Here is a 22,874-nt window from a genome sequence, read left to right as displayed (position 1 = left end):
CATTTCTAGCCCTGAGAAATTGACATGATTACATACCTGTCAAGCTCCAGGGCTCCATGCCCTTACAAACTGTCGTATTTTCCCCTTACAAAATAAAAAATAATCTTGCATCATATTTTTTTTCAAACGTGTTTATTTATGTAGTTTAACATGTTATATTGTACATGTGTTTCGTTATATCATATATATTGTTGATTAACATTTTGTTGTGAGATCCTGAGTTGCTCGACATGAATGAGGTTTATTATCAAAAAAGTTCAAAAATAAAATAGCTTGGACGTTCACTGTAGAAGGAAAAATACATGCCAGTATAATTAAGTAGAATAATACATTTTCTTATTCAAATTATAAATTCATTTTCTGCATTAAATTATTGTTGGTAATATAATGATTAAAGGGATAACCACAAACATGTCCTTTTTCATTTTCTCCTTTTACACTTCCTTCTTTTCTTAACTTCTTTATACAACATAATAATTCGTAATATAATGCATCAAAGCAAGTGAGCCGTTTGACAGCCGGCTCTCTTTAATGAGTTGAGCCGAAAAAGACGGTTCTCTAAAAAGAGACGGACTTCCGTTCACTACACAACTACCACCGAATGATGCATGATGGGTAATCCCCAGGCGGCAGACGCATGCGCACAGTAGCATCAAACCGCTCGCTTCGTTTGCAACGAAAAAAACGATACCGATATAGAGGCTACCGCGGCGAACTCGTTTGACTCGATTGATTTGCCGTTTCGTGATAGTCGGTGTATACCGGATGGTACCCATGATTGACAAATTTGCGTTTTTTCCGTACAGATTTTCTTGTACGTCGTACACGTCTTAAAATGCATAATAAACGTACTTTGTACGGCAAACACGTACTGGTTGACAGGTATGTGATCAGTATATCTAAAGGGAAAGTGTGTGTGTGTGTGTGTGTGTGTGTGTATTAGTTGACATTTAGATGTTGTTTTGTGTAACCAAAAACAAATGTAAAAAAAAAGCACAAGGAGGTATACAAACTACGGAAACTCAGAGTAACCAAACCGCACCATTTTCCTTCAAAATGGTTTTTGCCCATCCTTATGCAAGGTTTTTGTGGGGTTTTCTGTACCCATAGCAGCAGCATGGTGGACAGATAGGTCAACTCCCTCTAGGTAGGGTTGTATTGTCAAAAAATATTTTTTTACCACTAGGAAACTCTCAATCAGGCGTACCCAACCCTTTTCAGAGAGGTACTTTCTGTTACTAATTTCCCTTTGGGGATGAACAAAGTATCTATCTATCTATCTATCTATCTATCTATCTATCTATCTATCTATCTAATCAGCACCAATGGCTGGGTGCAATATGATGCATTTCTAAAATAACAATCTATCATGTAATCACTATGTTGTTACTATGTTATTATCAGGTTAATTGTTGGAGGTAAGGTTGAAAACTCAGTCAATGACTAAAAAAAACTTGTTTGACAAGAAAATCACAATGACTGGTGAGCTATTTTCATAACAGGTTAGCGGGCACCTCAGCTTTCCTTAGGGGGCACCACATGGGAGACCCCTGCTCTAAAGAACAAACACTGTCCCTTTGAATATCGATCGATTCTTCCAAAATACTTGTTAAATTAGTCCTTTAATTAGTGTATGTATGTAAATCAATCACGTGCATTTACATAAGGCATACTTTTTAGTGCTTGACTGAGCCTATTTCAACCCTGCTTATAATAATTATAACCTGGTAATAACCTCATAATAACATAGTAACAACATGTTAATGACATTTTTAGCAAAGCACTCGTGTCTCTTTGCGCTAATCGGTGACAAAAAAAAGTATCTCTTAGCAGTGTCTGAAACTCATGAGAAAAAGTTAGCGGACACCAGAGCAGACAACTCTGCAAAAGTTACCTGCCCGGCCATAAAGTTGCCTGCCCCATTTTTCACAACCTGAAACACAATAAGATGACTCAACGCAAAAAAACATTATTGCAAAGTATTAAGGATTGATCATCAGAATAAATAACAGAACAACACTTTAAATTTATTATAAATCTACTTATAACATTCATTGCATGTATATGACATCGCTGTTTTCCATTGTTGTGGAATGTGGATAATAACTAATGATTAGTATTTAGGCATCTGGTGAAGGTCGTGGGATGACGTTGTTGCAAAAGGTCACAAGCTCATATGCAGGGGCGGACGAACTTCACGAGATACATCAACTTTATTTGAGAACACTATAAAAGCCAATGTTGAACGTCTGGAACTTTGAACGTGTCCCGAATGCAATAGAGCGCGTTCCCTTTTCGCCATATCCCTTCTCTGCGTATTTTTTGGGGCGATGCCCAAAGACGTTCTCTCCAAAATAAGTGGCGCCCAACGCGGGGTATGTACCTGTATTTACTCATCTTCATTCATGCAATGTTTGCGTTGCATCGTCTGCTTCAAGCCACATGAACTCCCCTTTCCACGATGCTTTTAATGTACTTTTACTTTTAGTAGCGTCAATTTTTTTTTAGCTTCTTTTAAATATTTCTTCTAAGGCTGAGGTTTTGACTTGATTCCTAACCACTTATCCATTTTTCTTGTGTTCTCTGTATCTCTACTTTAGAAAATGATATGCAAATGCACGACCTTATAACGCTCGGGAAAGTCCGGAAGCACAAGGTTATTCGATGCAGGCTTCTGTTTGGCTGCTGAGTATGCAAATTGCCAAACAAACTGAAATTCCGGAATTTCCAAATCGAAAAGATTTCAAAATCGGAATAAAGCAAATGTTTGATTTGAAAAAAAATCTTTTGGGTTTTTTTTTCATTGAGAAAGTTGTCAGCCAACCGGGCGGCGACGTTTTCAAAAGTTGTACGCCCGATGTAAAAGATGCACGTCCCGGGCATCCGGGCAGATGTTATTTTTGCTCTTAGCTTCAAAAACATTGTTGAACCCAGCTCGGTAGCCTAGATGGTAGGGCGCTCGCTCCGAGACTGGGAGGTCGGTGGTTCAAGCCTCGGCCGACTTACAACTTTGGTACCCATTGCCTCCCTGCTTGGCGCTCGGCATTAAGGGTAGGAATTGGGGGGTTTGGTCACCTAATGACTCCCAACACAGCAGTTGGGTCTAAAATACCCGGCGACGAGTCACGTCGATAGCTTCGCGTGACAAAATGATTTCCGGTAGATATCATGTTGATGGTTGATACTGGCTGAATAATAATAAATAAATAAATGAACATTTATGGAGGCTTTATTTTAAACAAATTCTCACCGTTTAATGTATATCAGCCCTTGACATGTAGGAATTTTTTGCAACTTATGATAAAATAAAAAAATGACTTACAGTAAAATCTATAATTTGCATAAGACAGTCACATGCATTTCATGATAAAACAAATGAGTTCTATGTATAATACTAATTTCATTTTAGAAAACAAGAATTTATTTTAAAAAAAATTCCACTTGACAAGGAACCTAATCAAAAAAGATAAGTAAAAATAATCTTGTTAAAAGAAAAAAAAATGCACATCACTCGAAATCTAAACTGTTTTGAAAGCAGCCTTTAAAATATAGTGGTAGAGTGACACAAACAGACTTCAATTTCAAAGTAATCATTAGCCAACTTTAGAAATAGGGTTCTTCAGTGAGGCATTTAGGATAGAGAAGATTCACATGACCTTTAGATATAACAATACAAATAATACTGGCAGTAGATGAGGCACAAACTTGGTCCACGTGGTAAAAAGTGGCATTTGTGCAAGATACTTGTGTTCAGTGAGCGCATTTCACAGCTGCAGGAAGCGCGTCATCCATCAGGGGGGGGATTTTTTTGGTTTAAATAGGGCATCTTTTCTTCTTCTTTTGGTTGGAGACCTTGGTTGCCTTGGTGATGGCATCCATAACAAAGTTAGTGACGCACTTTGGTTGCTCCTGAGCAGCCATGCGGCAGCAGCGGCGCGCGACGGGAGGGGACGGTTTTCTTGACGTGCACATGTTGGCAGACGTTTCTTCAACCTATAACATAGATATAGTACGTACAGAATATAGAATTGAAATCAAAGAAATGTAGGGTAGATCATTATTTTAAAAATTATATCTAAAATCATAGATTTTTATGAACAGCTTCTATGCCAGGGTGCAAGCAAGTCCTAATTTAGTGCATTTGGTGCCAAAGCATGACTTGAAAGTTTGAGGTCCAAAGAAAAAGAAGCAGAACAATTCTCTAACACAAAAGACTGTCAGGACCAGAACGGAAAAAGGACCCAATGGCGTGACGTTTACCACAAGTTTTATTGAAAGAAAGAGGAAGGGATGCTCCCGTTGTTCGCTGGACGCGGGAAGCAAGTCGCTCTCAGGTACGGACTGTGATCCAAACACGGAAGTGGATCTTCCGTAGCGAGGGATGGCAGTGTCAGGGACAGAAAAACTGGTCGGGAACCGGGGCTGGGAGAGCAAAGCGTGGTCGGGGTCGGAAACAAGTCGTAAGCCAGAACGGGAGAGTGGACGTAGTCGGGGACAAAAAGAGGTCGTAAGCCGGGGCGGGAGAGCAGACGTGGTCAGGATCGAAACAGGTCTTAGACAGACAGGAGCAAAAACGGGACAGGTGGGAGTCAGGGTCAAAAAAGGCTTGCTGAGTATACACTGAGGTTCGCAGACAGACTGACAACAGGGGATTGACCAGACTGGGTTCAAATAGTGACAGGGAACCAATCAGAACCCGCGGGGGTTGGCGCCAAATGAGCGGGCACAGGTGAATCATAGTAATTATGACAAAGACAGTGGTAAATATTGTTATTAAATGAAAGTTTTTATGTTAACCAACACTTTGAGTTGCATTTTTTTGTAAAAAAAAAGTGCGATGGAAAAATACGTTTGAAGTAAATTGAGGAAAAAAAAAATCTATGTCTATGTTCATTTTTGTGTCGATTGCATCACTGGAGAGGTTACCTTTTGAAAAAAGCACGTGGCGTGATCTCCTGGTGGCCGGGCACAGCACTCATTCAAAATTTTCTTGGGATAAAAGTCTTTAGGCAACCTGAAAGACAGTTAAAATACAGTGATACTTCTACTTGAAAACATGTATCTAACTACCCATATGTAGTTTTTTCGTTTGATATTTTCAAAAATGATTTTAAAAAGTCAAACAATCGTTTTTCTTTTTGGGGAAAATTCGTATTGTTGTGTTTTTTTTCCCTGCCAGAACATGTCTCTAACATAGAAATCAGAAAAGTATAAAAGTATAAAACCCATTATGTTTTAGGAAGGGCGGCACGGCGGCTGAGTGGTTAGCGCACAGCCCCACGATGGGGAGGTTCTGGATTCAAGTCGAGCTACCGCAGCCTCCCCATGTGGAGTTTGCATGTTCTCCCCGTGCCTGCGTCTGTTTCCTCTCACATTCCCAAAAACATGCATGTCAGGTTAATTGGCCGGTCCAAATTGTCCTAGGTGTGAATGAGCGAGTGAGTTGTCTGTCCCTGTGTGCCCTGCGACTGGCTGGCAATCAGTTCAGGGTGTCCCCTGCCCACTGCCCGAAGATAGCTGGGATAGGCTCCAGCACCCCCGCGACCCTACTGAGGATAAGCAGTGCAGATGATGGATGGATCTTTAAGGAAATTTATGAAAAGATGGACTAGATCTATGTTTTATTCAAAATGTTCTTGGGATGAAAGTTGTTATGCAACCTGAAACAAAGTCAAAATAAAATGATATTTTTACTTAAAAAAGTGTATTTGTTTTTGATGGAAAAAAGGCTACTGTCATGTATATTTTTATTTAACACTTTGCAACCTACTGCCCGATGATTGCTGGGATGGGCTCCAGCACCCCCGCGACCCTACTGAGGATAAGCGGTGCAGCTGATTAGATGAGATGAGACTTTGCAACCTATTTTAAAATGTCGAGTTGTCATTTAAACCTTTATAGGTTGTATATCTACCAATGTTTCTTTATTGGGGAAAGCTTTTTGTTTCTTTCTTTAAACAAGTTTTTAAGTATACAAATTGAAAACATATTGGGAAATGTGGATTAAGTAGAGGGACATTTGCAAAATTTGGATTTTATATAAAGGTTTTTGTGGAATTTTATTGACGTACCGGTAATTACATTCACGGTAATTCTTAATCTTAAGTATTGACAGTATTGGCACTTTGGTTATAACTAAAGAATTGTTTATTGTAGAGTTATCAAACATCCTCACCTGTAATGTAACATAAGAGAGTCTTGTTGTAGTAAATGTTAAAGGGACAGTGTGTATCATTTTGTGGGGCCTACATTGATTTTTTTCATGAATTAAGTAAATAATAAGAACAAATATATGAATTATTATACAAACATTCATTTTTAAATATATTCACGGTTTGAGAAATTTGATTTTATTTTACATAAAGTGAGCATCAATCACCTAGACATAATTGTACGTCATCTTGCTGCTACGGGTACCCCAAAAGACAAAAACATTATCAGAGGCAGAGCAATGACCAAATGAGAGTGAGAAAATGGTGCGTTGTGGTCACTAAGTCTCCATAGTTTGGATATTTCCTTGTGCTTTTTAGTGGTCGCCTTCAGTTGAATTAAAAAAATACAGCGACATCTAGTGCTCAAATAATACAAACTGTCCCTTGTAAGGTTTAAATATTTTGCAAATAATTGTTGATTCTTCATGTTGGGCGAAATTCAGAGTAGGCCTTTGAGCAGAGGTCTCCAACATGGTGCCCACGATCACCAGGGTGCCCCCTAGGGACTGCTGAGGTGCCTGCAAACCTAGCTCACCAGTGCTGGGTCATTGTTATTTTCTAGTAAAATATTTTTTTTGTGGTTTATTAAATCTAACCCTTCTTCCAATAATTAATCTGGTAATTCATACAGTGACATAGTGACCAAGATACACAATTTTACCTCCCATTTTCTTGTGAAGCCTTTATGAGGTTATTATTTACCTTATGCAGCAAGGTGGCCTACAATTAACTCATGTTATGTAAAAGAAATGCAAATTTCTTGAGTATCTAAAGAATGCACGTTTATATCATAGTTGGATTATTTTTTGAATCAATTTGGTTCTTTTTATCAAATTATTTATCCCTTCCACTAGGGGGCGCTAAATAATACAACTTTCCCTTTAAACTTTTATATTGCGGTTCGGACGTCAAACCATACCCCAGAGACCCCTGCCCTACACTGTCCACCTACCAGGACAAAATATTATGGGAAACCCTTCTCACTATGATTAAGAATTCACAATAAACTGTCACGGTTGCCATGGCGCCCAATTGGCCCCGCCCATGTGGCGCCAGCTGCGGCTCATTGACAGATTGGCTTTCCATCTATTTAAGCTCAGTGCTCTCATTGTTCCTTTGTCGGTCCGTCAATGAACCTCTGCCTGCAAGATGTAGGTTTTGACTGGGTCCTGTTTCCTGTTGGTATTTTCTGTCCGGTATTGTTCCCGTTTATTTATGTCCTGTTTAATACCGGTTTCCAGTTTTGCTCCCGTCTATTTTTGTCCTGTTTATTATTCTTTCCAGTTTTCGTTCTCGTCTAGTTTGTCCTGTTTTATTTCGATATCCTGTTTAATTATCAAAGCTGTCTGTCCCGTCCTGTCCGGTATCGAACCCATCTGTCCGATATCTACTCGGGCAATTGGTATTGATCTCGTCGGCCTCTGGCTTCCTATCCTTTCACGCCAGACTGCTGCCTAACGTGCATGACTCCCCATTTCCCGTAAAATAAAAGGCTTGTGTGAGAAACGTCACGCGTTTGGGTCCTGATCCATTTCTGGATCATGGCATTAACAAAACTAGCACAGAAAATGCATCGAAGTTGCATTACTGGCATGAAAAATCGCAATTGTTTCTTTTTCCAGAATCGTCCAGCCCTACTGGGTGCCATTTGCGGTAACGAGTAACAAAAAGCAGCTCTCAGCTTAAAAAACAGGTTGTAGTCTCCTGCTTTAGAGGAATTTAAACACAATGCACAATCTATTATGATAGTGTGAAATCTAAAGGTATGCTAGGTCATGTGAAAGACAGCAATCAAACCATCTTGAATGAACGTACACTTTCTTGATGACCTTGCGGGACTGGCAGATTTTTGGAGGCAGTTCTTCCTGGGACAGCGTGACGTTGTAATAGGGGTCGGGAGTCTTGGACTGGAAACAGTCGAGCATATCGCTGGCCGTGGTGCCCGAACAACACTCGTAGTCAATTTTGCCGCTTTTCTTACTGGAGCAAAATCTGCCGAGTGCATCGCGCCACTGGAAAACACCAGCAGACCATTATTTGATATCTGAATTTAAAATCCACATCATATGAACTCCAAATACAGAGGTTTACCTTTTGCTCAGCACACACAAGCACATCCTGGTTCCTCTTGCAGCATTGTTTATATCCCTTCTCCACACGGTTGATGATCTTGGCCTGACGTGCCAGTACCTCGTAGCCGGTTTTCGGCAGGCATTTGACGCTATACAGGGGGCGCTGCTTTTGGTTGCGGCACAGCAACTCCACATTATGCAGGGTGGGGATACCCGGAGGGAAGTTCATTTGACTTTTCTCAGAACCAAACTGCTCTGCTCTTCTCTCATTGATGTCAGCTTCACTCACTGATGTCCTGTGAAGTGTAGCATAAAGATTTACTTGGGTATCAGGGCTAATGTGCAGGTTTCTTGAAAATGACAAGCAACCGAGGGCATAGTTTTGGCATGGACAGAGGGGACGTGTACCCACCAATGTCGAGCTTTGTTGTGTCCCCGATAATATTATGTGATCCATTAAAATAATGTGCCATGTCCCCACCAATCTGTAGTCTCAATAAACTGGCTAGGAAAGCGAGCTCTGTTGTGGGCAAAGAGCTGGACAGCCTAACAACAGTAGCTGAGAGACGAGCACTGAAAAAGCTGAGGTCAATCATGGACAATCCATCGCATCCACTACACAGCATTATCTCCAGACAGAAGAGCAGTTTCTGCGACAGACTGCTGTCACTGTCTTGTACTACGGACAGACTGAAGAGATCTTTTCTTCCTCATGCCATGAGGCTCTTTAACTCCACCCGGCAGAGTAAAGGCCCACATTAAACCACACCACCTACATTGGATATTACCGAATCTTACTGCAATATGTATTCTGTGTAGCACTATTTAGTTACTCTATATAACACGCTACAGTGGGCATTTGCACGTCACACTGGGTATTTGTATATTGTATTCTTTTGGCTTTATTATTGTACTGTTCTCAGCTCAGGGATGCTGCTGGAAATGTGAATTTCCCTTCGGGGATGAATAAAGTATCTATCTATCTATCTATCTATCTATCTATCTATCTATCAATGGCAAGACCAAACCTACACCCTTACATGGTTGGCATGATTTATAATATTTAAATTCGTTTTTGTATTGTCATTAAATAAGCTTGGACACACATTCCTGTGACATAAAGCTTAAAAAATGTACGAGAAACCAATTTCAGGTTTTCTGTAAATGGTGCAGGCCACAAAATAATGGATAATTGGCCAAAAATGGTCCATAGTTAAAATAACAGATTTAACATATATTTAACATGGCACACTGTCCAGTACTATACACTACATGGCCTTAAAATTATTTGCCTTCCGAAGAAATAACAAGGGGACTTTGATAATATTATACAATTTAAAAAGTGTTACTATTTTTTGTGTAAACTTTTAGATAAAAGTGTTTAAATTGACAATGAAACGCTAATACCGAAAATAACATTCAACAACATCACTTTTGCAAATTTTGTTTTTATTATCATAGTTAACAAATTATAACAATACTGGAAAAACAACATAGCGAAACTATTATCAGGGTTTGTTTACTTTTTCATGTCCAAATTCAAGCACTTTTTAAGGACTCTTAAAGCCAATTTTCCAATATCTTCAGTACCATCCATCCATCCATTATCTGCACCGCTTATCCTCAGTAGGGTCACGGGGGTGCTGGAGCCCATCCCAGCTGTCTTCGGGCAGTAGGCAGGGGACACCCTAGATTGGCCAATTAACCTGACAAGCATGTTTTGAGAATGTGGGGGGAAACCGGAGTGCCAGGAGGAAACCCGCGCAAGCACGGGGAGAACATACAAACTCCACACAGAAAGGTTCGATCTCATGACCTCAGAACCGTGCCGCACACGCACTAACCACTGCACCACCGTGCTGCCCTTCTTCAGTACCATTGAAAGAAAAAAATCTGGCATGAAGCATGTATTTTGCAGACCCACAAATATATCTGCAATCTTGTATGTGCATTCATCAGATATGTGATTTTTAGATTTTGAGTAAATCGCTAATATATTTGTGGATCTGGACAATACATGTGTAAATATATTTTAAACAAATCTCTTCCCATATAGGTCTTGGGTAAAATTGACAGTAATATGTAATTTACATTTTCAGTTGTAGGAAGTTCTTTCCATTACAATTTATCATTGCGAAACGCTACCTTACATTTTTCCATGTTCCATGATAAATGTCCATAATTGATTTGTAATCCTTGCACTAATATACATCTTCATTATAAAGCCAGACTGCCTATAAACATGGCAACAACTTCAAGCATTTACAAGCGCTTCTTCCAAATTAGAGTACTTTACCAACCTTGAAAACACAACATTCAAATTCAAATATTTTCAAGGATTTCAAGCACGCATACGAACCCTGTGTTATGAACCAAATCATCCTCTCCCCTCCCCTCCGTCCCAAAAATAATACAAAATATTAAGAACATACTCCATACTTTTTAACCTGGCTCCATACCTTGGACAAGTGTTTTTGTCAAAACTGAAATTAACCGTAGCAGGAACCGGGTCCACTGGTAAAGCCTCGGTCGGCTCGTAGCGCGGGTTCGGAGCGTCGTTGTGAAAGCATTCAAGTCTCTGGCGGCCGGCCTTTCTGCAGCAGTGATAAAGTCGATCCTTGACGGAGGAATCCTCTTCGCAGAACATTTCCACGGATAGCTCCCACTAAGCAGCAGAGGTCGTGTAAAACACATAATTGAAAGTCAGGATGTGTGCATAGCTGAGGTCGCGAGCTGAGTGAAGGAACGCATCTGCGCGGTCTAAAAATGCACTTTATTAAAAGCAGTGGTGAAAGGGAAATTTGTTTGCCCTCTGGCTGCTTTACTACGGTGAGCATGCCAAAGCCTGTGTGCTATGTTTGTGTAGGCCTTTGGATAATAGGATTATCAACACAAAGCCTTTCAATTTTACTGAAAACATGCAAGATTTATCCACAATGTTGAGTTTGCCATTTTTATAACTAAAGAAGATCTACAACACTGTGACATCCAAAGATGTTGCCTTTACATTACAAAAATACTTGTTACCTGAATCAATTTGATTTCATTTTTTCTGGAATTAATTTCACAAGCAATTTTGATATAACAAAATAGTTATCTTTCATCAGGGATATACAAAACAAATCAAATTACTGTGGAAAGTGTTATTAAACAGTACTTTCAGTATTGTACTTCCATAATTAGAAAAATATGTATACATTGAAAAATGTATGAATCGGCTTATCATCTAATAGGTAAGTACTTTAACATTCCTTCTTTAAAAAATGGCAAACTATATTAAAACATGCCATTTTTCATAAACTTACTAGAAATATATACATATATACATACATACACACATACATACATACATAGATACATACATACATGCATACATACATGAATTAAATAATTTATTTTTAAAACCCAGACCATACAACTACAATGTCACTATCTGTTTTAACCGACTGTCACAAAAATATTTTAAAAAACGTGCATGTACCTTCATTTACAGTGATCTCCTTTACTTGAACAAAACAGGCCTAGCCAAAATTTTGGAACGAAAACAATTATTCCCCAGTGATTTTGAATCTAGTATCAGTCAGTAATGTCACAGTGACAACAAGACTAGATGATGAAGGTGTTGCATCTGAGTGAGATCAGGTTGCTTCATCTGTTACTGATAACCATGGAAACCAATACTATCTTTGCGTCATTAAAGCACTTGTAGAAAAGAATGTCCATGAGTGATGGTCGTGCCTCCCACTCCTCAGTACTCCACGTAACACAACTTAAGATTTCTTCTGTACAACAACTGCATGAAAACCCTATGGTGGCTACGTACATTAACTGATTCAATGTCAGTCTCAAATGGGAAGTGCGGGTGACGGCCACTTTTTGCCATTTTGACTCATTTTTGAAGGTGTACAGAAAATATAGTTCTGTAGCTAAATAGGCATCGGACCAATGTTCCCTCTAATCTTCCACGGGTCTGAGCGTTCACACAAAGTCGGTAAGCAACGCTTGAAACAACAGTGAGCAACCGCAATCCCAAGTGTGGCAACTAAATCATTATCAAACATGTCCAAAACTTGACATCAAGCTACATTTTGTTGAGTTTCCAGCAATGCAAAATTATGTTTCACTTTTGAATAAATTGACTAATGTACTATTGCAAAGGTTGCAGGGCCGACAAACTTCATTTGTTTTTACAATTCTTTCACAAGATTTCCATTTCTTTTTTTTCCCAGGTATCTTTCGTCGCATAATACTAACATTTTAGGGGGCTTATTTAGTCAGTTGCACGATACAGAACTGTATTTAATCACATTTTTTTAGTGGAAGTACAATGTTGGCAACAAGATTGAGTTGATATAATTGGAAATTATTTGAATGCAACACAAACCTTTTCTTATTTTTCCCTGTTTTTTTTTCTACTTTTTTTTCCTAGCTGTTACTTTTCTTTTTGTTCTCTATTTACTTTTTTTCCTTGGTTTCTTTCTTTTCTTTTTTTCTGACTTTTTTTCTGAAATATTCCTTCTTTTTTTCCCTCTTCCTTTTGTTTCTTTATTTCTCAGCTTTTCAATACTTTTTCATTTTGGTATTTTTTTCTTTTTTGTTCTATTCCCCCCTTCCTTTAAGTCATTTTGTGCATATTTTTTCTTAATACTTGGTCATGTTGGGATTAAAGAAACAAAAACAACCTGAAGAGCCGTTAGGACTCGAAAGAGCCGGTTCCTTTTAGTGAGCCGAGCCAAAGAAGCCGGTTCACAAAAAAACTCCACTGACTTTACTCAACATCGTTTTACTTCGACATTGACTTTATTATATTGAACCCGTGTATTTTTACCTTCATGCACTGTAACTTTGACTTAATTCGCTTTTTAATTAGCAATTTCGAGCCCTGATTTTTGTGAGCTGGCTAGATTTTCTTGTGCGCGGAAAAGCTCTGGGTAGTGCGCAATTGCGCACACACGCAGCTTAGAGGGAACATTGCATAGTACATATCTAACGAAAGCCTCAACCCATCTTTCATTAGAAAAAGAGTATGTCTCTAGCTTTACCATTTATGTTACCGTGTTTATTAAACAATAGTTGAACAATCCTAGTAAACTTCTGAAAAAACCCTGCTTTACTTGAAAGCATGGATTTCAAGCAGAACTATCACGTCGGTGTTTGTTTTTTTTTAAAAATTTGTGATACATCTACTTTGTAAACAATGCTTTCCAGTGACAAAAGGGCACTTTTCTTGAAAAATAACATTTTATTGGCAGAACACTGAACTTATGCATGAACCAACCATGAACGATTCATTAAGTTTGCAAGAACTTATCAGCGCCCGATTTTTCCAGTGAAGCGGTCACATGATTTCGATCACCATTGCGATTGCATCATCCCTCTCTGACGAGGCAATGACGATGGAACTTTGTCATCTTTTTTGAAAGAAAAAAGCGCCTTTGAAGTTCTGTTGCCTGTTTGTTTAAATCTAAGCTTAAAACTCACTTCTACTCTATAGCATATTAATAACCTAAACTTCTTATATGTAATAACCCGTGAAGCCCTTTGAGACTCTTTGTGATTAAGGGCTATACAAATAAAAATGACTTGACTTGACTATGTCTCACCACGCTGCTTCGGTATGCCTACTCACATTGTGGGGCCGCCTACACACACACAGGCATTTGCTGGAAAAAGGAAGTGGGGGCTCAAAGATCTGATCGAAGTCACTCCTGCCATCTAATGGTGATTCATCATATTAAAATGATTCCCAGAGGCTTGATACTCACTGATGAGCAGTGCAAAAGCCTTTATAATAGTTTTTTTTTTAAACAAAACAAAGGAAAACGTATTTTTACCTTTCGGCACTCAGGGAAAATGATACTAAAAACGTTTTTCTAAGTTATGGCACTGAATGAGTTAAAGATCTAGATATTTTATAGCGATGCAACATGTTGAATGTGGCAAATTAGATAATAAAAACAAAACAAGTGTGAAGCCTTACCGCCTGTGTAGCACAGCAAAGCGTGACCTCCGTTCCCCACGTTTGGTTGCCCGCGCAGCAAACGCTCAACCACGATTCGGCTTTATTAACAGCGCTCGCCCTCCGCCGGAGTTGTCCGAACCCCGAGGGAGGAAAGTAGGAGTCGGGGTAGCGAGGACGAAGGTCTCCGTGGAGACAGATAGCCTGGAGATTGTCTGAGCTGGGTCTCCCCAGTGGGAACTTCACCGGATAGTTCAGTGATGGGATGTCGGCATGAAATGCGACACTCGGACGACCTTGGGGAGAATAAAATAATTATAACAAGGTTTTCTGTGACTTGAGGTCAGAGCTGGGCAAACTTTTGGAAAAATAAAACATTTCAGGCTGTGTGTTGTTTATACACTTATACAACCCCTAGAAAAAAAATATAGAATCACCAGTCTTGGGCAATCCCACACTCAGACATTTTATTCTGTAGAAAAAACTCAAACATGAAACAATCATAAGGTCAACATATTGGCATTCAAAAACACTATAAGAAATTAAGAAAAACACCTTGTGGTGGTCAGTAAAGGCTAACTTTTTAGACCAAGCACAGGGAAAAAAATATGGAATCGCTTCATTCTGAGGAAAAAAACATCGAATCATGAACAACAGACAAAGAAATAACTATCAAAACATATCACTAGTATTTAGTCGCACCACCTTTGGCTTTTATGTCTCTGAGGGATGGACTTGATGAGTAACAAACAGTATTATTATCTATCTGGTGCCAACTCTCTTCGATTGCAGTTGCCAGATCATTTTTGCAGGTTGGAGCCTTGCTGCGGACAATTCTTTTAAATTTCCACCACAGGTTTTCAATTGGGTTGAGATCTGTGCTATTTGCAGGCCGTGACATTGACTGGATGCGTCTTTTGCCAAGGAATGCTTTCACTGTTTTTGCTCTTGTACAGTCTTGATCTTTTGTGTTTAAGCGTCGGTGATGGTATCCTTTAAGCTTTCCTATTAAAAAATCCCATTTCCTTTAGGCGATTTTGCACAATTCGGTTACATACATTGACTCCAACTTCCTCCAGTTTCCTCTTCATTTGTCTTGTTATGCATTTTCTGTTTTTAAGACATATGGCCTTTAGTCGTTTGTCTTGATGCCTATATGTCTTCCTTGTCCTACCAGTATCCTTGACTTACTTGGTCCAAATCTTCAATACTGCTGACTGTTAACAACCCACATCTTTGGCAACCATGCGGGTAGTTAGCTTCTTCAAGAAGTTTGACAATCTTATCTTTGGTCTCAAGAGACTTCTCTCTTGTTGGAGCCATGATTCTTGCTAATCCACTTAGTCTAGTAGAAGCCCTTCACAGTGTGGGAACTGCATTGTTTATAACTGCTGACTAACGAGCAGATTTAATCTAAGACAGGTGCCCAAATAAGGAAAGGAAATTGACTGGGTCTGTCCTTATTTTCTACTCAAAATGCACTGATTCCATATTTTTTCCTCAGAATTGAGTGATTCCATATTTATTTCCCCGCACTCGCTCTATAAAAGTAAAATTTACTGACCATTGCAACGTTTTTTCTTAATCTCTTTTAGTGTTTCTGAATGCCAATATGTTGACCTTATGATTGTTTCATGTTTGTGATGGGATTTTTTTTCTACAGAATAAAATGTCTGAGTGTGGGCTTGCCCAAGACTGATGATTCCATACTTTTGGCTAAGGGTTGTATAATACGTAGTTAAGAATGTAAACATGTTATGGCACTGTATTTAAGGTTAAACATTTTATTATGGTAACAAGGTTACCAAGAAATAAATATGTTTTGTTACCTTTACAGTAATTTCATAAAACCAATTCAGATGATCAACTGGAGTTGAAAAGAAAAATAGGTTTTAAACAAACAAAAAAATAAAAACTCTTACGTCCTCTAGGAGAAAAGGCTGCTGGTCTGGAACCTGCACAAACAAAATTATATGACTAAAATATTTATTTCGATAAAACTATTATATAATATAAATAACACACCTCTTCTTTTTGGAGTGTCCAATATTTCTGGCACTGCAAAGTCTAAAACAAACAAACATGATACGTCCATTTATAAGGCATGGATTGATTATTAGAGTAGTTCTATATACGTTCTATGTTACAGTATTATATGAATGATTCACAAAATTTTAATTTTCAATAAACTGTGCTACGAAAAGACCGTACCTTCAGTATCAAGCAGATCGGACAAGTCTGCCTCTTGTTGCAACCCAAAAGATTCTGGTAATTGTCTCTCTGGGAAGAAAATAATTGTTATTGTCAGAAACTATCAATAAGCTTTGTCAAAATAGACAAGAGAGCTGGCAGGGGAAGCAAAGTATTTTGACATTTTGCTTTCCGAATCACGAGAGAATTCCAAAACTTGAAATAAAAGCGGCAATCTAACGAGAATACAAATAGGCAGACGTGAGAGCCTCTACACAGTCTGCTGCATAAAAACAAAATATGCAATAAAAACATCATCATGTAATCAATTCTAATACCCCAAAACAGTCGTAAGCATAAATTCCGTCTCGACAAAAGTCCCATGCACTCCCTAATTGTCCCTGGCCTACATTCTGCACTCTCATGTAAAATAAACCTCACCTTGCATGATGGCGCCAAGGTCAAAGGTGACCTCGCGCTGCTCCATGTTGCGCTCATCTGGAAAATTGGAATCACAAAAAGAGAGAGAGAAAGTGGGAGAGAGAGAGAATGGGAGCAAAAAGTCAGACGGTTATGTAACAGCAATGTTTTGTTTTGTAGTCAAAATATGACAAGGGGCCAGACGGCCAAGAGGTTTTCAAATGTCTTACAAAACAGACTGTCAAGTCAAGTCTAGTCATGTTTATTTGTGACGCCCTTAATCACAAAGAGTCTCAAAGGGCTGCACAGATTATTGCAAACCACAGACTATTATGACACCATCACCTGTTTTAAAACCTACACGAGGGCAAATAATACACAGATATTGTCAACATAAAATATAGGTTATTCTTATGCTATAGAAGAGAAGTGTGTTTTAAGCTTAGATTTAAACATTTCCACTGAGGTTGCAGATCGAATATCAGGAGGAAGAGCATTCCATAGCACCGGGGCCCGAATGGAGAACGCTCTCGAACCTGCGGATCTCTTCTTGGCTCTTCGATCACTAGTAGACCAGCATTTTCAGAGCGAAGGCTCCGGACCGCAACATAGAGAGTCTTTTTGGTGTCCTTGGACCTTCAGTTTTAAATATTATAAACATATCACTCTCCTCAGGTGTAGTTCAAGCGGATTTTAAGTCCGCTGTCATTAAACCTACACTGAAACGACCCAACCTTGATCCAGAAAGCTTATGTAATTATAGACCTGTGTCAAACCTACCGTTTCTTTCTAAAGTACTTGAAAAAGTTGTGGCACAGCAGCTGAATGATTTTATATCCGAGAACAATCTTTTTGAATCTATGCAATCAGGATTCAGGGCTAACCACTCTACTGTGACAGCCCTGATTACGGTAACCAATGATTTTCTACTGGCAATGGACTCCGGCGCTTCATCACTCTTGCTGCTGACACTGTGGACCATACTATCTCACTAGAACGGTTGGAAAAATGGATTGGTCTCTCAGGAACAGTCTGTGAAAAGTTAATTATTTTTGGGGTAGCAAAAAGGTTTTAATAGCAGTGATTGATTAGTATGGCGTTTTATCATTAAAAATACCATAACAAGTCACATGATGTGACATTAGAAAAAGAAAGGATTACGGCAACCTATAAACTCTCAAAGTTGGTTTATGTATCATTGAAGGCTGAAGCAAAAATAAACAATTAAAGTCGTCCGCCTCTGAGAATCTGATGCGGCAATGTTTATAGTGAACCATTTATAATAATAATAATAATAATAATTTCCTTGTATTGTCATTCTGTGTAACAATGTACACAGAACGAAATGTCGATTGCATCTGACCCGATGCAGCCGCAGCCAAGAGAGGGCGCCGCCGACCACTTTTTAAGTCTTAGGAATGACTCGGCCGGGGCGCGAACCCGAACCTCCCAGTCTCAAAGCGGGCGCCTTACCATCTAGGCTACTGAGCTGGTATTTAAAGGGCTTCTTATCACAAATAAGATTATGTTGTTCTTTTTGGCTTTTCTTCTGTTTATTTGCCTTCCAGTCTACTAAAAGCTTTAAGCTTGTTTGCGAAAATTGACTCGTTTTCGGAACTCGCCATGATTTCTTCTTCCTTGATGCTAAAATGTGTAGACTAAAGGACCAATTTGGCCCATTCCAACCTTAGCTCCCAACAAAGTCATCACAGCATTGAAAAGATACCTATTCAAATCTTTTGATATTTAGTGGGTTGACACTTTTTCTTCCCATTGAGCAAAAAACAAAGACAAAGTATTTTTTTTTTTTTGGTAAGACAACGCTCTGGCCTTTTTTGCATAAAGCTTTATTAATACTGAATACAGACGCTGCCCTACCTACTAACGAGATAGATTCCGGACAATTGTTCGTAAGCTGAATTTCTTCGTAAGTTGCTTCAGGGCTCTATTTTGTATGTTTAAGGTTTATATAAGTATGTTTAAGGCCTGTATAAGTAACCTGTATTGTTTTGTACTAAAAAAATAAACATTTCATAAAATAATATGCTCTATAAGGATAAATAAAGTTGAGTTTAACTTACTTTTGGAAGACGCGCTTCAAGATGTCCCACTCCGTGGTAAAAAGTGGCCGAAAAAAAGCGTTCCGACTATTTTCTCAACCGCATCAAGCTTTCTTATTCCACTTTCATTTCAAAAGTAACGGCTCGCCTCTTCTTTACACTTTACACTAACCATATTGAATGCATGCTCGAGATATTAAACAATAAAAATGTCAAACTTCTTAGCGCGTTAGATACAGTACACGTAGTACTGTATATTTACACACGAACTAGGAAGTAGTAGCCGGATTTCTTCTTCGGGGTGGATGCTGGTTGACCTCTCACAGCGCCACCACACGGTGGAGAGAAGCACTACAGTAATGTCCTGTCCTCGGAAAAAGGTGCACACAATACAAAATCTTAAATGACAGCAATGTCCGGATATTTTTCGACATCCTGAAAAAAATGTTCGTTTTACGTATGTCGAATGGTCGTTAGTAGAGGAGCGTATGTACGTTCAAAAGATTTGAGGCAACAATTCATTAAGGAGTTCGTTAAGTGTGTGTCTATTTTTTCTATTGTCAAAATGATAAAACCTTATACATTTTTTTCATGTTGCTTTTATAGTGATATTGAGTTGGGGAAAAAACGAATGGCCATTTTTGGTAATATTTAGGGGGGGTGCTGTTTGGAATCTGAAACTTTGTTACTCTCTCCTGCCATCTCATGCTTAGTCATGATTGCAGCCTCAGTCAGCTCATTTATGATGCATGTGTAAGCACATGCATTTCTCAGACGTGGTCGAATAAACTCTTGTTTTCCGTCCATCTTTATGGGGGTTTGGGTTGGTGTTTGGACTGTATTTGAAACAAACCTTTTCCTACTTTTACCAGTTTCATGCTAGACCAACAAAGACCTGACAAGCATAAAGTCAGACTTTAACCTTTCCACCCTCTGCCCCGTTTCCTTCTCCCTAATGTGTTACGCGTCCCGAACAACGTAGCTAAAAGCAGGATAAAAACATAGCAGAGCGGTGAAAAAATATAAAGGCTCTATGAACTCAGTTGGGCATTATTAACACATACTTAATAGAGAAAATATTCTACTTTCAACACTTCAAATGATTCAATCAATCTTTAAATATATTTAACTGTAGAATGGACTTGCTAACCAGTCATCCACTGTGCCACCTGTCTGATTGCCAAACTCAAGACACCTGGGGCAATCGTTTGGTGTGCAGGAGCGCACTCTCTGATTGGCTGGCACTCCCCTCTTAAGCTGTCAGCCCCTAGAGGGGAGTGTCAGACCGTACTTGTGTCTCTCTGTGTGTTTCGCCAGATTACCAGTAACAAAGACTTCTCCTTCTTGATTCCTGCCTGCCTCCTGTTTCGACCTGTTTCTGTCCCACGTTTACGATCTACTCTCCTGCCCTGGCCACCGACCTGCCCGCTAAGCTGTATCGATTCTGCCTACCTGTCACGGAACTGCCATTCCATCCAACGCTGCTAGCGACTGACAACCATCGGCTTCCAAAGCAGGCTCTGTCAGCTCAATCCAATAAATGGGTCCGAGATTCCATTCTGGTTCGTGACACCACCCATTGTTTTAATTGATATACTGTATTATACTGGGCGGCACTGCAGCTGAGTGGTTAGCGCATCCGCGGCACAGTTCTCAGGTCATGGGTTCGAATCCAAATACCACCCTTCCTGTGCAGAGTTTGTGTGTTCTACCCGTGCCTGCGTGGGTTTCCTCCGGGCACTCCGGTTTCCTCCCACATTCCAAAAACATGCATGTCAGGTTAATTGGCTGGTCCAAATTGTCCCTAGGTGTGAATGAGCTAGTGAGTTGTATTTCTCTGTGCGCTCTGTGACTGGCTTGCAACCAGTTCAGGGTGTCCCCTTCCCACTGCCTGAAGATAACTGGGATGGGCTCCAGCACCCACGCAACCCTACTGAGGACAAGCGGTGCAGATAATGGACCATTGTGTGCAGGTAAGTATTTGGCTGTCTTTGGTTTGTTGTGCATGGTTTTATACTGCAGTTTGAGTTGCATTTGTTGTCTGAAAAGAGCTATTCATATAAATACTGAATTGAAAGTGAAGCTCCTCAACTCAGTTAAATGGCACTTATGGCACCATTAGACCGCGCAAAAGCAAATTTCCAACGACACACAAAAATAGTCTATCTGTTTGTGTCAGTTGGTGTAATTACTGAATATTGCTATCTTTTCAAATGTCTACATTTTGATGACCATTTTGTCCGAAATATTAAGAGTGTAACATGTTTGCCTTGACTTAGCTGTTTAGTACATAAAATGTTTATTTTAATGTTTGCTGTAGGCCAGTGTTTTTCAACCTTTTTAGACACAAGGCACACTTATTTTCATGAAAGAAATTTGAGGCACACCGTCCGTAGAAAATGTTTAAAGATGAAATGCCAGTACCAGTTTCATGTTGTTGTTTTTTTTCTTAAATGTGGTGGATGCGGCTTATAATCAGGTGCGCTCTATAGTCCAAAATTTACGGTATTTTTAATACATAAGTTGCATGAAATTGAGACTACAGTAAGATGTTTATTGGTGAATAACCATGCCAATAATCACAAAACATAATAATCAAACCCAAGTCGTGGCGGTGAGGGGGCCGACACATTAACAGCAGACTACCAGTACTACAGATAACATCTGAAAGGGCATTGGATCTTATCTAAATATTAGGCCGTTGTAAACACAGTGCCAGAAACACTAATTTGCATAGTGCACTTTGTTCTGCATTCTGACAGGTTCAACAGTCTCTCCATTTCTTCACCTGCGTGTCGATAACATTGCAGTTTAATATGTATATGCAGGGTTGGGTAGGGTTACTTTAACTTGATTACTTTCAAGTACTTTTGGATTACTCCAATACCAAATATGCTAATAAAAGACAAAAGAAACTAAATATAAATAAAATTATGACTCACAACACGTGGTAAGCTTTCTCTCCTGGCTTTGATCTCTTTGATCTCCGGCAAAACGAACATAAAATGCGACAGAAACAAAAGGAAAATAAATCCAAACAGCTTGCCAACATCATTTTTGCCGTTCCATCTATTCCGTTACTCCCCAAGCCTGCACAAAATTTAGTGATTTTATTCATATTTAGTTTATTTTGTCTTCTATTAGCATATTTGGTATTGGAGTGATCCGAAAGTAATTGAAAGTAATCAAGTTAAAGTAACCCTACCCAAACCTGTAAACAGGTACCAATCGAACTCTAGTTCAAAGGTCATTTGATCTAAAATGGAGTCTTGTCATCATCCAGGAAGAAACAACAACTTCAACAAGATTCATTTACCGTATTGGGCCGAACTCAAGAGAACCAAAAGAGCCCCAAGAGCAGCGTGAAACACAAGCCAAGACGAGCTCATGGTCGCTGGTGTTCGTCTTGCGGGAGCTGACTTGGCGGGCGAGATGGCGCACTCGGAGCCGGTATTTGCTTTCCCTTCCCGGTCACGTCTGTGTTTGAGCTTGGCCAGCACCGGATACGATGATATACATGTTTGGGTTTTGGTTTTGTAGGAGGGAGTTTGGGAGTCTGGAGGCGGAGAGGGAAAGTGGGACGGTCAGGGTGGGAGGGAAAAAGTTTTTCAACATGACTCATTCCGAGTGATCAAATCGCTGCTGGTATGTAAACTGCTCAAGTGGACTCAAGTTGTTATCTCCGAGCAACATGCATGGACGTGACTCCTTTCTACTCAATTATTTAGCCACTTTGGCAAAACTCTAATTATTATGATGGAACTGTGTGAAAATAATTTCCAAGTAGTATTAAACTGAGTTAATAACCTTGTTATTATTATTAGAATTATTGTCCCATCTCATCTCATCAGCCGTACCGCTTATCCTCATTAGGGTCGCGGGGGGGCTGGAGTCCATCTCAGCCATCTCCGGACAGTGGGCAGGGGACACCCTGAACTGGTTGTCAGCCAATCGCAGGGCA

The 22,874-nt window shown here is 39.5% G+C and overlaps 1 protein-coding gene across 1 annotated transcript; it reads right to left on the bottom strand.

Annotated features, from left to right (window-relative positions):
* Positions 1 to 3,213: 3,213 nt before the first annotated feature.
* LOC148372773 (extracellular matrix protein 1-like) lies at positions 3,214 to 22,437 on the bottom strand. The gene is made up of 11 exons (XM_088327345.1): positions 22,230 to 22,437; positions 16,875 to 16,931; positions 16,455 to 16,523; positions 16,269 to 16,310; positions 16,166 to 16,198; positions 14,265 to 14,539; positions 10,744 to 10,949; positions 8,304 to 8,580; positions 8,028 to 8,224; positions 4,927 to 5,014; positions 3,214 to 3,993 (listed from the first exon to the last, which is right to left on the bottom strand). The coding sequence occupies exons 1-11, from the start codon at positions 22,300 to 22,302 to the stop codon at positions 3,814 to 3,816; spliced, it is 1,497 nt and encodes a 498-aa protein (XP_088183471.1). The 5' UTR covers positions 22,303 to 22,437; the 3' UTR covers positions 3,214 to 3,813.
* Positions 22,438 to 22,874: the final 437 nt, after the last annotated feature.

The sequence above is a fragment of the Urocampus carinirostris genome, chromosome 2 (assembly GCF_059441175.1).
Source record: "Urocampus carinirostris isolate Australia breed hairy pipefish chromosome 2, RoL_Ucar_1.0, whole genome shotgun sequence".
In the NCBI taxonomy this organism is placed as follows: domain Eukaryota; kingdom Metazoa; phylum Chordata; class Actinopteri; order Syngnathiformes; family Syngnathidae; genus Urocampus; species Urocampus carinirostris.
This window is presented reverse-complemented; position numbering and strand designations above follow the sequence as displayed.

Excerpts from the sequence above, each read along its gene's own strand:
- LOC148372773 (XM_088327345.1), bottom strand. The coding sequence starts at position 22,302 with ATGAGCTCGTCTTGGCTTGTGTTTCACGCTGCTCTTGGGGCTCTTTTG. Across the intron at positions 16,524-16,874 it reads CCTTGGCGCCATCATGCAAG|AGAGACAATTACCAGAATCT; the intron begins GTGAGGTTTATT and ends TTTTCTTCCCAG. Across the intron at positions 10,950-14,264 it reads TTTGCTGTGCTACACAGGCG|TGGGAGCTATCCGTGGAAAT; the intron begins GTAAGGCTTCAC and ends TCTGCTGCTTAG.